The 16,140-nt window shown below is 39.0% G+C and overlaps 1 protein-coding gene across 3 annotated transcripts in view; it reads right to left on the minus strand.

Moving 5' to 3' along the window:
• The window catches only part of ZNF385D (zinc finger protein 385D), a 940,116-nt gene that overhangs the window by 213,516 nt on the left and 710,460 nt on the right, over positions 1-16,140 (minus strand). For all 3 annotated transcript variants that reach the window (XM_046001318.1, XM_046001320.1, XM_046001321.1), the window contains one exon: positions 5,571-5,713. In XM_046001318.1, coding sequence (XP_045857274.1) covers positions 5,571-5,713 — 143 coding nt within the window. The remainder of the gene's footprint in view (positions 1-5,570; positions 5,714-16,140) is intronic.

The following is a 16,140-nucleotide window of genomic DNA, read 5'->3' on the forward strand; positions in this document are numbered from 1 at the left end:
CTTCAAATCTCCCTAACACCCCACCAACAAACACCAGAAAGTAAGTTTCACAATGACAGAAATTTAGCCTGTTAGATTTACTGCTGATTCTGAAGTGCCTGGCACATGGTCAGTCCTCAATAAACTTGTGTTGAATGAATGAAGAAATATCCTCCAGGAGTGTAAGAATTGTCCAGTGTATTTAATCATTCCTCTGGATTCCCCTCCCAATACCCACAGATGTTAAAAACCTGAGGTCCCGAACCTGAACGACTAAATCAGAACTTGAGCTTCAATATGATTCCCCCAGGGATTCATAAGCACCATACAGTATGAGAAACACTGCTATAAATCACATAAATTTCACCTTCCTGTCCCCCTCCCTGCAACTGATAACAATCCTGAACTCAAACTAACACCACACTCAAGTGTCTAGCTGCTGTTTTTTGAGAAATAGGCTGAATTAGAGTAGAGTTAGATGCTAAGATCTGATCTCTCTTTCTCAGTATCTTCTCTCCCACTCCTCTTGCCCCCTTGGCTCCCTCTCCCCTAGTGAAATCATATCAGACACAGGAATAACACAGAGTCAACATTTCTACACTGATTTACTTTTTTTGAATGTTAAAAAATATGGGGCAACTGGATGCCTTAGTCAGAAGAGCATGTAACTCTTAATCTCAGGATCATGAGTTTGAACCTCATGTTGGGTGTAGGGATTACTAAAAATAAATAAACTTAAAAAAAAATAGAGTATTAGCCTAGGCTAATTGAAGGCAAAGAGTTACTCTCTTTTTTTGCCCATCTTTCTGCCTTTGGGCCCTCTATGTGACTTTATTCTTTTTTGTGCCTCTCCTAGAAGGAGAAAGACCTCAGTGTTTACTGAGAATCTGGTATATGCAGATGCATTAGGTCAGTTTACTCATTTAACCTTTAATGGAAGGTTAAAGCCACGGGAGGAGTAGAGCATAAGATCAGGCTTACAGTCAGTCCCCATGAACACATTCTCCCAAAGTTGTACATTTTCAACAAAATTTTGAAGGTTCATTACTGTCATAACTACTGAGGAGGATATGGAGTTTTAATATGTTAGAGAAATGAAAAACAGAGGGGAATTCTGAGACCTAAGGATAAAACTGTCAAGGAGTATAGGTATTTATTGATGATCAGCTCCCATTGTAAACAACATCCTAAGTAACCCAAGCCACTTCTCAGCTTCAGTCTCCAGCATTTTGAAAGTCAGCTCTCCTTCCGATCACAAAGCTAAGAGGAATGTATTCATTCTCATTTTATAGAAAGGACACTGAGGCGCCAAAGGATTTAGCCTCTTATCCATGGTTGCAAACATGCTCAGGTTTTCTGATTATGCATAACCTTTCCATTCTGCCATCATGTCAAGTCTGTTGGCAACTCAGCACCGCCTTCCCTCCTCTATGCTCTCCCTCACATCACAAGGACTGGGAGCCCTAGGGTTACATTCCCACAGGTCTCTGCCAGCAGTATTCAGGCATGGACACCATAAAGAGAGGCATTTCATGGGATTTGGATGAAAGTAACTGGGATTACTGAGCATCTTGTATTTCTGCAACTTCCGGATTCCATGAAAGCAAGCATGAAAACTGAGAGCCAACAATAGCCTTCTCTGACCTTTGTTTGCCTGCATAGCACCTCCAAAGGCTTTATAAGCACCTAAATCCTTATATGAAGTCCTTTCCTGTTTGCATGCCTAGAATAGTTTGTTTTTCTCACCAAACCCTCACTAAGCCAACCACACAACCTTCTACTCTTGTCCCCAGCCTGCCATTCTACTCTATACATCTTTCTTAATAAAAACACCCGTATTTACCAATGTTTATTTGTTCAAGCTTCCTCTATAAATTGAATTATTTCACGGCAGACATCACAATATAAATTTTGCTATCACAATTCCTGCCACGTAGTGATGTGCTTATTAACAGCAATTGATTGAGTGGACCAAGCTCATACATACCACTTTCTAGTATTTCTTTCCTAAACCACCATCTGCCTATTTCCAGGATTGGTTCCTTTTGAGCAATGCTGATGCAGAATGATCCTGAGTACTCCTGAGTACTCTTGGAGTACTGAAACTCCAATGTCTTAAGAGATTGAGGGGCAGGGTAGGGGGTATATGAAGAATTCAAGGAAAGCTCTCTCTTGTCTGAAAGCTACTGAAACAATCAGGATACGACATCCTTAGGTTAAGGGAACAGTTTCTATTGCTAATCTTTAAAAATTGACTTTGAGAAGAACAAGGGATCCTAATGGTTTTATTGAATGTCTTCTTTTATATCCTTTTCCAAAGTCAGATTCGCCACCTGTTTTCCTTTCCCTTCTAACTATGCATATTTTTACAGATGTTTCATTATTCTACTTGACCTACATCCAAACCCAGTGGCTTATGCTCTTGTGGAAGTATAATAATCAGGGATATCCATTTATGTTTTCATGAATTTATTTCATATATATTGTTTTTTTCCTTCACCATTCTGCCCAACCCTATCCCCAACAGACATATGATACCATACACAAAGCCTCAGTGGGGGAATATAACAGGCAGTCAGTCTGTCATGGCCACGAACTTGCTTCAAACAAGGTCAGATGCGGGAAAGTTGTTTGGTGGCAGATGGTTCATCATTTTCTTGGCAAAGAGATGATAGCAGTTTGGCACATCTAGGCGGAAGGGACCACCAACAGCCTTGCAAAGTGTGTATGTCTAAAGTTGGGAGCTGGGGGCTTAACTAGCCATGCTAACCAGGTGCTGACCATCTATGACTGTCTTTGTAGATAAATAACTTAGTGAACAGGGGAGTAACCCACCAAGAGCTTGATGGATAGCCTGTTTGATTCCACAACCTTAGCACACCCTGAAACAGAATTATATTGAATTTCCCTTCACCATAAAATGGAGTTTTGAATGAGGAATAAAAATCAATTTATAGCAATAAAAATATTATGTTTCAGACACCCTGAATTCATGGATTGAGATTCATACCTGCTACAAAATCAAGAAGTCAGGCTATTATTTCGAGAAATCCTCTATATTCTGAGTCCAAAGCCACCTGATTATGAGCTTTGCCACCATTCCCCCTCAATATTAAACAAGGAGTGGCTTAATCCTTGGTTGCTACAGATTGACTAGCACTCGAAGGAAATAACTTAATATGTGTAGCCACAGAGGGTCTCATTTAAATGGAATAAATACAAACATAAGTCAAATTTCACCACAGAGGAAAAAGAATGAAGTCAAACTTTTGCTCTCACTTAATGAACTGCCACGTTTAAAAAAAGAAGTTTACAGGCTATGAAGGAACATAACAGCTAGCACTCAAACAGTGCTTGCTATGGGTTGAGGGCTGTTTTACATGATTTAACACACATTAGCATTACCACATACCTAAGAAGTAGGTCAATTATTAGTCCCATTTTACAGATGAAGATATTGAGATACATGGGAGTCACATCACTTACCCAAGGTCACATTGATGACAAGCAACAACTCTGAGATTTGAACAAAGTCAGTCTAGTTAGAGGGTCCGGCTTGACCATCACACAATGCTGCCTTTGTCCACAAAAGCTCAAATATTTGAATGAAATAAACTCCAGAGGAGGAAGAGATTATTAGGACCACTCCCTTTATTTTAAAGAGGGGTAAATAGTAGCAAAGAGGATAAGACACTTGCTGAGTGTCAAATAGCTCAGCAAATCACTCATCTTTGTTTTCTACGACAAACAATAGTCGTCAATCAAATTAATCATTTTGCTTTTAATATTTGTCAAATGGCAAATCGACAGTTTAAAACATAGCTTTTTACAGCCTTCCAATTTCACCTCAACCGCTCTAAAGCTGACATGAGACCAAACTGACAAGATGCCAAGTGGGCTTAGAGGCGAGGTAACACACCTTGATGGATCATCTCCTGGTGTCTGGGAAGCAAGACTGTACCAGGAAACCATTTAACAGAAGAGCAGAGAAAGGGAACTCATGGGACTTGAGGGTGGTCATTTAAAAATCAGAGAATTTGATGCTGAGCAGTTTTTCCTCTATACTTACTGAAACACCTAGGATTAGAAATCTTCACTTGGGAAACGTGATTTTGATGTTCCTCCACTTACACTCCATCAATTTTAAAATAAGATTCCCATGGAAAACTGCTCACCCCTAAAAGAGCAAAGTAATCATTCTGATTCTGCCTTGCCCTTTAGCGAGGACTAGCATATAACTGTACCATCTCATTGGCATGAACAGAGTCCCCGTGATGAAGTACTGTTAAAGAAAATAAGACCCAATTCTGTCTCCTGAAACCGAAAGATCTAACGTGGGAAGATTTTTAAAACTTCATCACGGGAGTCGCAACAAGAAAATCTGTATTATTTAGATCACTGGGCATTCCCATCTTAATCCTCTTTTGTAGTGTTGACACACCCTGTCATTGATAAGCTCAGACCTCCATTATGACAAACTGCTGAAATCTGAATCAGATGATACTAGGGAAAAAATAGTCACAGGTTTCTAACCTTTTCAACCCTTATTTCTATTTTCATCATAAGAATACTTTCACTGCTTGTACGAAAGGAGGTGATGATGAATATGAGGAATCTGCCAACTTACAAAGACATGCTAAGAGTGAAAATAGAAGCAAGTAAGTAATTGAACTTGTGTTGAGAAGACCATTAACAAAGCCCAAAAAACAAAGTAATTTAAGTAAGACTTAACCTGAGCAGAGTAAGAAGGGAGTAAGAAGGGAAAACATAACAAAACAAAAAAAAGTAAAACCAACAAAAGAAACCCACCTACCACCAGAATGCAGAGTTGCTCTAAGTTAAGGAGGGAAAAAGTACTCTGCGAATGGAATTCATCACTATTGTGATTATTGGGTTCCTCTTTATTAAATTAGAAAAGAAGCAACAAATTTGAAAATTAAAGTGCAGCACCCAGATAGAAGAAACACATTTAAATCTTTAAACATCTTCTTGAATGCTAATGTTCTCTTTAACAAATTCATTAAGTTTTAATGTAGATATATTCCAACAAAATAATGGAATTGTTAGTATTACCCAGAAAGACACTAAATGGGAAACATGAACTCAAGATCAACCCACTTGGATTAAATCTCTTCATTTTCCCTTGAAGGAGCCTAGTTCTGGGGACCTTACATAACCAGGCAACAAGGTACCTTGTGGCTTTCGGACAATCTACAGAATAAATGATAACAGCAAAATAGAGGTACTGGCCAACTCACCCCTGGCACATCAGGACTACTCTTCCCTTTCTATTCTGCACCAAGGTTACAGCCTTGTGGCCAAATGAATTTATTGTTCATAACAAGTCCCAAAGGCTCAGCTATAAAAAAAGGAACCCTATGACCTCAACTACTGTATTGAAAGGACCCTGCAGCAGACTCTCCTCTGAGAACTAACAAAACATTTTATATGAGCATTAATTTTGAAAAATTAAAATAATCCTTTCTTTCAAAAAAAAAAAAAAGAAAGAAAAATGACAATAGCAACAACAAAGAAAAGGACCCCTGGCACTTACCACTCTGCCATATGCCAAATGTGACCTGGGGACTTACCGCATTAAAATTGGGGAAGAGGTTGACTGCCGCTGCAGTGTCCAGAGGAAAGGGAAGAAAGGGTTTGATATCCAGCGAAGGCTGCAGAGGAGGGGCTGGTGGACGGACCAGGGCTGGGAGAGCGGGGCTCTGGCATGTACCACCTGCAGAGAGGAGAGCAAAGGGAGCCATCAGCGACATTGTGCATGTTCAAAACAAAAACAAAAAACCATCAAGGTGTCTTTTGGGCCCAAAAGGCCAGCTCTGTGGGTCACTGGAAAAAACAAGACAGGGACTGTAGTGGCTTCAGCTATGAAGTAGCCAATGGGCCAACCTGCCATTAGGCAGAGGGAGCTAGAGAAGCTGCTCCCTTTCCCACCTCAGATAATAACTGTACAGTTGTGTAAGTAACAGTAAACATTTCAAACATTTCATACTCCACAATCTATCCTTCCTTTCTGGCCTAAAGCTCTGGATTGGATCAGCAACAAATCTTTCACTAAGATCCCTTGATTCAAAAGGAAAACTCCTTCGTTGCACTCCCACCCCTCTTTGAAAAGGAACTTCTACTCAGAACACCCGTAGAGTCTAAGCGATTATTTTACAGAACTGCTCTTTTCCACCACATCCAAAACTCTGGCAGCAAGATGACATGAACTTGGCATGGAAAAGAAACTTAACCACAAAGACAGGCAGCCACACCTTACTGACCTGGCAACTGGAGGATTCAAACAAGTGAACCCAGTTACAAACCCAGCTACAAACTCAGCAATCCCTGAACTGTTCAGCACCCCGGTAGCTCTGAGCATTCGATGACTACCTACGTCCTTCCCAGTCATGAGTAGGTGGAATTTAGAAGGCCACCAATGAGCAAGCAGTGGGAATATTATGCCAACAGAGACACCCTTTGCATACTAGTAAGCAACCGGCTGTTTGCAAGGGAGCGCCCCCACTCCTCTCCCTCACTCCCCATTATAGGACTTCATGCACTCAGAAGCTGGAAGGAAAGAAGCCCATCTCAGTGTTCAGTCTCCTATATTTTGGTAACATTCCAAAACATCAATTTGCTGTTAATTAAAGGCTGTTTGAATCCTAGGAAACCGTTAAAATATGCCAGCATTCTTCTAATCTGAGAGGCAAGCAACAGACTGTAAAAACCTGCTGGTGAAAATCCAAGAAGCATTAGGAAAACAAAATACAGTGGGATTTTTCCTTTCTCAAGGAAAAGAACTCTAAGAGACAGAAGAGAGAAGAGAAGCCCATGTCTGCCACTCACTTGCCTGCCATTTTGTTTTCAAAGCAAAGAGAGTGAGACCCATAGGAATAATCTTCAAAAATCTCACAATCACCTCCCTGGTCAGCTGGACACCATCATCCTGCCCTCAATCAGTTACCTGAACACAAGGTAAACATTCTATAAATGATTCCCGGATGGTGAATCTAACCCTACTAGACCAGTAGATCTGCTAACAAGGTGGGTGACTTAATGCCTACAACAGAAGCCATCGGCACAAGATGTAATTAACTATACAAGAAAACCATTAACTCTCCTGTTTCCAGGTATAAAATCAGCTGGAGCCAAATTAACAAAACCAGTATTTCCCCCCACTCTTTTCCCTTCCGTTTTAAAATGTTCCTTAACAACAGCAAGGCCAACAGCAGCAAGTTTGAATCAGCAAACCAATTAAAATAGAAAGTAGTACAAGTCAGAAAATAGAGGGCAGATGTTAAACATAGATCAAAGCAAAATAATAACAAATCTGCATTCACCAGAGCACACTGTACATGTGTTTTATTGTCCACCTGTTAGTATATTGAGTGTGGGTGCCTAAACTTTCTTAGAGAGAGCATCCCTAAAACTTTGGTGATAGATCTGTCTTGAGTTCAGTATTACTAAAAATTTCTTTTGATAAAAAGTTAAAGGACCAAAATTAATTTTTGGTCAGTATGTCTTTAGAAAACTCAAAGTAAAATATGTCTGGGTGGAAATCAATGATATGGTTTAACATGAACACAAATAATAGTGAGTTTTAATAAATAATTTTGTATTATTTTTATCTATGTCACACATCATGCTTTACAGAAGGTGTTCACATATATCCATTACCTTCTTTGAGCCTAAAATATCAGAAATTAAGTAAGGGCTAACATAATACTATGGAGAAAAAATAAATGGAAAAACTCTTTAGTTGTTAAGGTAGTTTCCATTGAAACATTCTGTTTCTGTGATTCAAAGAATACAACTAAGCAGGAACATATTCTGTAATTATTTCATTTATAAGTCCCCCTCTGGTTCAGAATGACTAAAAAAGTTAAAGAGATAGCTCAAGCATATTTATTTATTTTATCCAGCACAATGAGAGGCACAAAGTTGATTGATTGCTTAATAAAGTTAATTCCCACCTCTATTCCTCCAAGATATATATGCATTTCACATACACTGATACATGTAGCTCAAGACCTTCTCTCATTGTTGCCACTGGGTTTTCTTTAGTAGGGGATACCAAATATCAAGAAAGAGTCATAAAATTTGGGGAACCTTGGCAAACTATTGGAGCCCATCTCTTATCTGTTTGAAGAGATAAGCCAAAAAGGCCGTTCAAAAGCAGAGCACACATGACTACATGCTTTTTGGCTACTGGCCATGCAAATACAGGTGTAGTGGATGCTGCAGGGTGCTTAGACAGGCCCCTTCCCCAGCCCCTACAAGAGCTGGTTAGCACTGGGACCTGAGGACTCAAACTGAGAACCTACACATACATTGCCTTGGGCCAGAGGGTGCCACCTCACTGCGGGTCAAACTCTTCCAGAGTACAATGACTGATTAATACAGGGGCGTCAGGCTCCTCCCTTTCGCCTCAAGACAAGAGGACTCCGGAGCTCTATATCTGTTCTAGAACGCCTCATAAGATCTAGGATAGACTGACGCCTCTGTTGTGACTGTATCACAGTTCGACTTTTCCCTCTGCCCAATCCTGTATGCTTCACTCCTCAGAGAAGATGATCTCCAATAAACTCTGGGTCCACTTGCAGTACTTGGACAGCAGGGTATAACTATTCATGAGTCTAAGTGAAATGTCGAATGCTTTATTCTAAAATAGGTATTTGCCGCAAAATCCACAGAGTTGATATTAAGGTAAAAAAAATTGAAGCTCCCTCTTAAAGTTATCTGTGACTAACATTTCTCCTTTTAAAATTTGGATATGTCCTGAAATACTTCCTTGCACCAAACTGCTCAGCAGCAAGAACATTATTTGCAAATAGGGCAAAATCAAAATCAGCAAATAAAACCCATTTAATTTGTAAAGCAGACTACAATATTCTTGAGAAAACAGCTATTTCATTTCTTCATTTTTTAAAAATAGAAACTACTGCATTTAGGATACAAATATATGTTTATTATTATTTTCTTTATTATAAACTGACCTTAACGATAATAAATATCAAAATGCATAATAAATTGGTAGGCATTACTATCCGTTAAAAAGAGTAGCTTTGTTGTTACAAAAAAAAAAAAAAAAAAAAAAAAAGTGAGGCATGTATTTTTTAAGGAACCTAGTGAATTGCAGAGGAGCTGCTCAAATTCCTCCAGACACAAATTGGGGCTCTCTGAAAGCAGTCAATTTTTAAAGCATGTTCATATCGTTCAGTTTGTTTATTTTGACCCTGCCGAAAGAGGATCTTCACAAAGAAGCTTTGTTGTTACAAAAAAAAAAAAAAAAAAAAAAAAAGTGAGGCATGTATTTTTTAAGGAACCTAGTGAATTGCAGAGGAGCTGCTCAAATTCCTCCAGACACAAATTGGGGCTCTCTGAAAGCAGTCAATTTTTAAAGCATGTTCATATCGTTCAGTTTGTTTATTTTGACCCTGCCGAAAGAGGATCTTCACAAAGAAGATACTTTTTAAATTACTATTTTGAAATACTCCTTCAGAGTGGGACAGTGTTCTCTCTGTAATACAACACTTTTAACCTTGAACTTCTGCACTTAATCCATTCATGCATTCAGGGTTTATCAAATAGTCACAGACGTCCTGTCTGACAGCCTGACAGCTTAACCTACTACTTAATCTTTCATTTCTCCAAATGACAAAACTGAAGTTCAAAATAATCAAAGGTTGTGGCTGTTAAATATTCAAAACCGTGTATGCTTTATAACTGGGAATCATATATATATATATATATATATATATATATATATACACACATACACATATATACATATATACATATATATACACACACACATATATATACCAAATATAATTATAAATACATGTAAAATATGCATATAATTATATATAACATATATAATTATTATAATACATTATATATACATAAAATATTTTTAAGTCTACATTTATAAAAATCAGCAGAAATCCTCAATTTCCTCAATTTCTAATATGCCATGAAAGTCAGCAAATAAAAACATTCATTGAGTATAGTATGTTAGACACTAAGGTACTGAATAATTTAGGTAAATAAAGTAAATAACATAATCATTAAAGTTCATAGAAATTTCCCTTTTATATAATTATATATAAATCAGATAAATAATTTCTATGGTATCTTTTTCTTTAACCATCAGTTTTACACACACGCACATGCACACACGCACACATATATACACATATATATGTATATATATAACTTTAACTATACATTTTTAAATATACACATATTTATTATTAAATATATAATTATACATATATATACTTATCTATAAGCATAATGTGTTTCAATAGTGAGCTATGATTAAACTAATAAACCACTAATATTCATATTTAACAGGAAAACATCAAGAGCATTTTTTTTTTTAAGATTTTATTTATTTATTTGACAGAGAGAGATCACAACTAGGCAGAGAGGCAGGCAGAGAGAGAGGAAGGGAAGCAGGCTTCCGGCTGAGCAGGGAGCCCGATGCGGGGCTAGATCCCAGAGTTCTGGGATCACGACCTGAGCCACAGGCAGAGGCTTTAACCCACTCAGCCACCCAGGCACCCCCAAAAGCATTTTAAGCAGTATCAAGTTCTAAGTAGTTACTTGTGAAGCAACTACTTTGATACACATGAAACACTATTCACATCCGTTTCCAACAATTTCAGTTAGAATTTGTCACGTGCATTGCGGGAAGGAAAGGTGCGCTACGAATTCCAGGGTCTGTGTGATAGTAGACATAAAAAATTTAGATCTGATACCACTAACATGGAGTAGAAAACAAATGATGGCTTGGATGCATAAACGTAAAACTTGATTTGACACAAAGCACTGGCCATAGAGTGCTGTAGTGAGTGAAACTGGCCAGCAAGGATGGGTAGGAGTAAATGTAGAGAATACCACTGAATTTTATAAATCTACTGAGTAATTGCATGGACCGGGTCTCCTATCCCTTAATTCCTTTAAAATGCACAACAAACTGATGGTTACCAGAGGGGAGGGAGGTTTGGGGGGGCATGAAATAGGTTAGGGGGATTAAGGAGGGCACTTGTGATGTGAAAGTGTTGATGACTATACCATACACCTGAAACTAATACTACACTGTATGCTAACAAACTGTAATTTAAATAGAAACTTAAAAATATAAAATAAAAACATAATAAAATGCACAATTCTGAATGTATCTACTGTCATATTCACCTTACAAACTTAAAAGCCAAATTTCTAGGAAGCAAAATATCTTACCTAAAATCACACAGGTAAGAAATGGCATCTGTGGTGGGGGCACCTGGGTGGCTCAGTGGGTTAAAGCCTCTGCCTTTGGCTCTGGTCATAATCCCGGGGCCCTGGGATCGAGCCCTGCATCAGGCTCTTTTCTCAGCGGGGAGCCTGCTTCCCTTTCTCTCCCCGCCTCCCTCTCTCCCTCTCTGCCTACTTGTGATCTCTGTCAGGTAAATAAATAAAATCTTAAAAAAATTAAAAAAAAAAAAAGAAATGGCACCTGTGGTGAATCCCAGTGACCTTAAACATTTTCAAAGCACGGATGCAAACAGCTTTTAAATTAAAACAACCACAAAAATCAACAAAGTAACAGTAAAAGGAATCCTCTACAAAGTCAGTTTTGCCATATAAGGCAAGCAGCTCTTTTGCAGCCAGACAGAAGGCATTAAAATGAGAAATCTTGAAATTTTTATTACTATTCCAAAAAAAAAAAATCAATAAACCCATTCCTTGTAAAGACTATGATAAAGGATTCAGTATTTATTGCAGATATTTATTTACCATGGGAACATCCTGGCACTGCCCTATACTTGAGGGAGAATCCAGAAAGACATGCATATCGGATCAAACATGTTTCAAAAGCCCTCAAGTTTGCATTCTTTAACATCTACTTGCCAAATCAGGAAAATAAATACATGTTTGTTGCATTCCCTTGTGTTACTGCTTCTCAAATGCTCAAGGTTGTTGGTTGGGTACTTCAATGCTGTGATGACTTTTCAACTTTCTGGCTAGAAAACTTATGTTTACCATGTCTCCTTAAACTCAGTGATCCAAACTCCCATTCAGTTCTGATCTTTGTTTAAATATTGTTCCCAACTGAATGATAAAACTAGAAACTATTTTGAAGTAAAATCTGAACTTAGTGTGACTTGGTCACAATATTTCTTCTATTACTTTCATCTCCTCCCCGTTTTAGATGTTTTAGATTGTTAATTTACCTATCAGGTTTTGGAAAGCTGACCCAGCACTTCCTCTCTCAGGATCAAAGTCCTCTTTGGCCTTATGCGACTTGCCCTTGGCAGGTCAATTCAGATGTTAAAGTAACGTCTGATGCCCAAGGCAGGTGGCAGCAGTAAGCCCCACAGGATGGTGGCTGCTGTCTCACATCCTGTTCTAACCACGGAGAGGGATGAGGTGAGAATAGGAGTGTGAGTCAAGGCAACTGGAGTATCACTCTGGAAACACTGATTCAGAAACATTAGCCCAAGTCAATGGTCAGGACTCCATCTTAAAACATGAAAGAAAACACATGTGAACCAGCGGTGTTTTCCCCTATCCAGATTCTGTATTTTTTCATTTTAAGTTGTGGTATTTTAGCATTTCAGTAAATCACCTCAAAACTCATTTTGGAAGGGATCTAAGAAGGGATAGTTACATTGTTTTTCTCTGTCACTGTCAGTGAATGCCATGACCAAAATTAAAAAAAAAAAAAGAAAGGCTATTATCTAGTTGCCAATATCCTGAGTCAAGTCTTCACTAGACGAAAAGTAGAATCTCATTTATTTAGCTAACTGTCATGACAATTTCTGGTGTCTGGGAAACACTGGAGAAGATTCTGTTAGTACTGCCAGAGTAAGGGGTTTTAGACTTTTAACCCTATATTTCAGCCCCTCTGTCAAAGGGTATTAACTCAAGATAAGCACCTCCTCACAAGAAGTCAAAAGATCTTGCTTGTGGGGCACCTGGGTGGCTCAGTGGGTTACGCCTCTGCTTTCAACTCAGGTCATGGTCTCATAGTCCTGGGATCGAGCCCCTTGTTGGGCTCTCTGCTCAGCTGGGAGTCTGCTTCCTCCTCTCTCTCTGCCTGCCTCTCTGCCTACTTGTGATCTCTCTGTTAAATAAATAAATAAAATCTTAAAAAATCTTGCCATTTGCGACGACGTGGATGGAACTAGAGCGTATCATGCTTAGTGAAATAAGTCAATCGGAGAAAGACAACTATCATATGATCTCCCTGATATGAGGACATGGAGAAGCAACATGGGGGGGTAGGGGGATAGGAGAAGAGTAAATGAAACAAGATGGGATTGGGAGGGAGACAAACCATAAATGACTCTTAATCTCACAAAACAAACTGGGGGTTGCTGGGGGGAGGTGGGATTGGGAGAGGGGGAGCGGGCTATGGACATTGGGGAGGGGAGGCGAACCATAAGAGACTATGGACTCTGAAAAACAACCTGAGGGTTTTGAAGGGTCAGGGGTGGGAGGTTGGGGGAACAGGTGGTGGGTAATGGGGAGGGCACGTTTTGCATGGAGCACTGGGTGTTGTGCAAAAAGAATGAATACTGTTACACTGAAAAAATAAATAAAATGAAACCGCTGACTCACAAAAAAAAAATCTTAAAAAAAAAAAAGGATTTTGCTTGAAAAAATCCTCTCAACTCAGTACCAATGATATAAAATGTAAAAATGTAAAATTTTCCTCAAGAGGAATTTCCCAAGATTTAATTCCGTAAAATAAATTATAAGTAGTAATAAAAACGCTCTAGTACCAAGCTGTCCAATCTGGCAGTCATTAGCCATGTGTGGCTATTTTAAATTAAAAATTAGTAAAATTACAGATTCTGTTTCTCAGCCACACTAGCCACATTTAAGTGCTCACCAGCCATATGTGGCTAGACGCTACCACACTGCAGCGGTTAGCACTTCTACCATCACGGAGGGCTCCATGGGCATTACAGCTCCAGAGCAAAGCCAACATGTTTGAGTGATGAGTAATTTACAGATAAGGTGCCTGGTACAGTCTGTTTCAGAATGCATTGCTGGTAAGAGAGGACATCGTGCTTTCTCCTGGTTTCTTCTCCTGGGTCTGAGGAGAGCTTTCCAAGAGCCAAATGCGGCCACGGGCAGAGGCACATACTATTGGATTCATACGAAAAAGGATTCCTCGTCCACTCCTGGAGGAGACAGTGGACAATTTGAATCTTCATGTGTGATCAATGATGATAACACTCAATGGGAAACCTAATTTAAAAAATGTTTAATGTTGAAATCAATATTAATGCATAATGAGTGCTTTGGATCAAAACGATGCCACCTTTTCAAAGCAAGGATGCGAAAAGGGCCAGTGCTAGGGCAAATGAATGTTTATTAATATCTGATACTCTTTGAGAGTGCTATCACAAAGCTTCGATTTCATGAAAGGGTGCCACCATGCAGCCATAATCATACTCAAGTGTTTAAATCCAGCTAGTGCAGGCAGTCAAACCTGCCTAAATACATCTGTCTCTCGGGGTAATTTTGTTCATAATATCTAGGCTTTAGTCATCTCACTCTAAAGAGAAAAAACAAAACAAACCAAAACAAAACAATGCTGAAGTCTTGTTACTTGCCATCGTTTTTCATGATCTGTGCCTTTCACCTGGGACTTCCGTGCGTGAACTTTGCTATACCAGTAGAGCTGGGCATGAAGTTTTTCCAGAGCCTGATAAGTATCTTCCCTCATGGGTTTTTTTTCCCCTCATGATATAATTGTGTTACATTTTTTGCTTCATCTCCAAGCCCTTGTCAATCTGTGTAAGTACTAAATGTGATCCAAGGTATTAATAAAACATCTCCTGAGCTTAATTGGTTGAGTGCAGTACTCCCAGTACCATTAAAATGAGTTAAATAAGGGGGTGCCTGGGTGGCTCAATTGGTTAAGTGGCTGCCTTTGGCTCAGATCGTGATCCCAGCGTCCTGGGTGGATGGAGGCCTCTAGCGGGCTCCCTGTTAGCAGGGAACCTGCAGTTGTCCTCTCTCTTCTGGCCCCTCTCCTGCTCTCTCCCTCTCTTTCTATCTCAAATAAATAAGTAAAATCCTCAAAAAATAATAAAATAAAACGAGTTAAATAAGAACTACAGGCTACTTTCATTTATCTTAAGTAGTATTTTTATCATGTAAATGGTGAAGCTATTAGTTAACAAGAAGAGCAAGTCTAAGAGAAGACAAGGTAAGTTTTTGACCTAAGGAGCCTGAAGAATAAGTGGAAAAGTAGCCATTGGAGAAGAGGGTCCACTGCTTAGAGGCCAGTTCTGGGCAGATTCCACTCGGACCCCGGAGAGTCAGCAGACAGGAAATCTGGACATGAGAAAGATTTCCCTGGGAAAGCATACAAGAGGCCTGGGCCTAAGCCTGGGCCTTGACGATCTGATCCTTGGCCCTGAGAGAAAGACCCAGAAGGACTGGAAAGAGCAAGACAAGAGGGGAGAATACGCCTTCCCAGAGGCAAACAAACCAGCAACTTTCTGGAAGGAGAGAACAGAAATGGGGACTAAACTATCAGAGGACTTTTTTTTTTTTTTTAAGATTTTAGTTATGTGTTCATGAGAGACAGAGAGAGGTAGAGGCAGAGAGAGAAGCAGGCTCATGTGGGGTTCAGTCCCAGGACCCCAGGATCATGACATGAGCTGAATGCAGATGCTTAACCAACTGAGCCACCCAGCGGCCCTAAACTGTCAGAGTTTATTGGTGTATATTGCTAAAATACAAGATCATGTCTTGTCTTTTAGCAATAGATCATGATCATAGATTTTTAGTTCCAATTTTGTCCAATAATTAGTTCAATTAAGTTTTCATTTTTTATTTTTTTTCTTTAAAAACAATAAATAAATACATAGTTTAAACATAAAACGCTCTAATCTGTTTATAACAATTTTATTAGCATTTTTTCTCAACAAAAATTTCTTAATCATGGATTTCATTTTTAGGTGTGAATTTATTCTGTCTTTTAAACAACTCCCCTTTCCTCCATCAGCCTAAGAGCAATTATGTTTCAGCTCCTGCAGAGGCAGAACTGTGCAGAGAACTCTATGTAGTATATAGCTCCTTTGTCCATTCAGTCTTTGGAATTAAAAAAAAAAAAAAAAAAAGGAATAATGATGAGGTTAAAGACAA

Source organism: Meles meles, chromosome 4, assembly GCF_922984935.1.
Source record: "Meles meles chromosome 4, mMelMel3.1 paternal haplotype, whole genome shotgun sequence".
NCBI classification, from domain to species: domain Eukaryota; kingdom Metazoa; phylum Chordata; class Mammalia; order Carnivora; family Mustelidae; genus Meles; species Meles meles.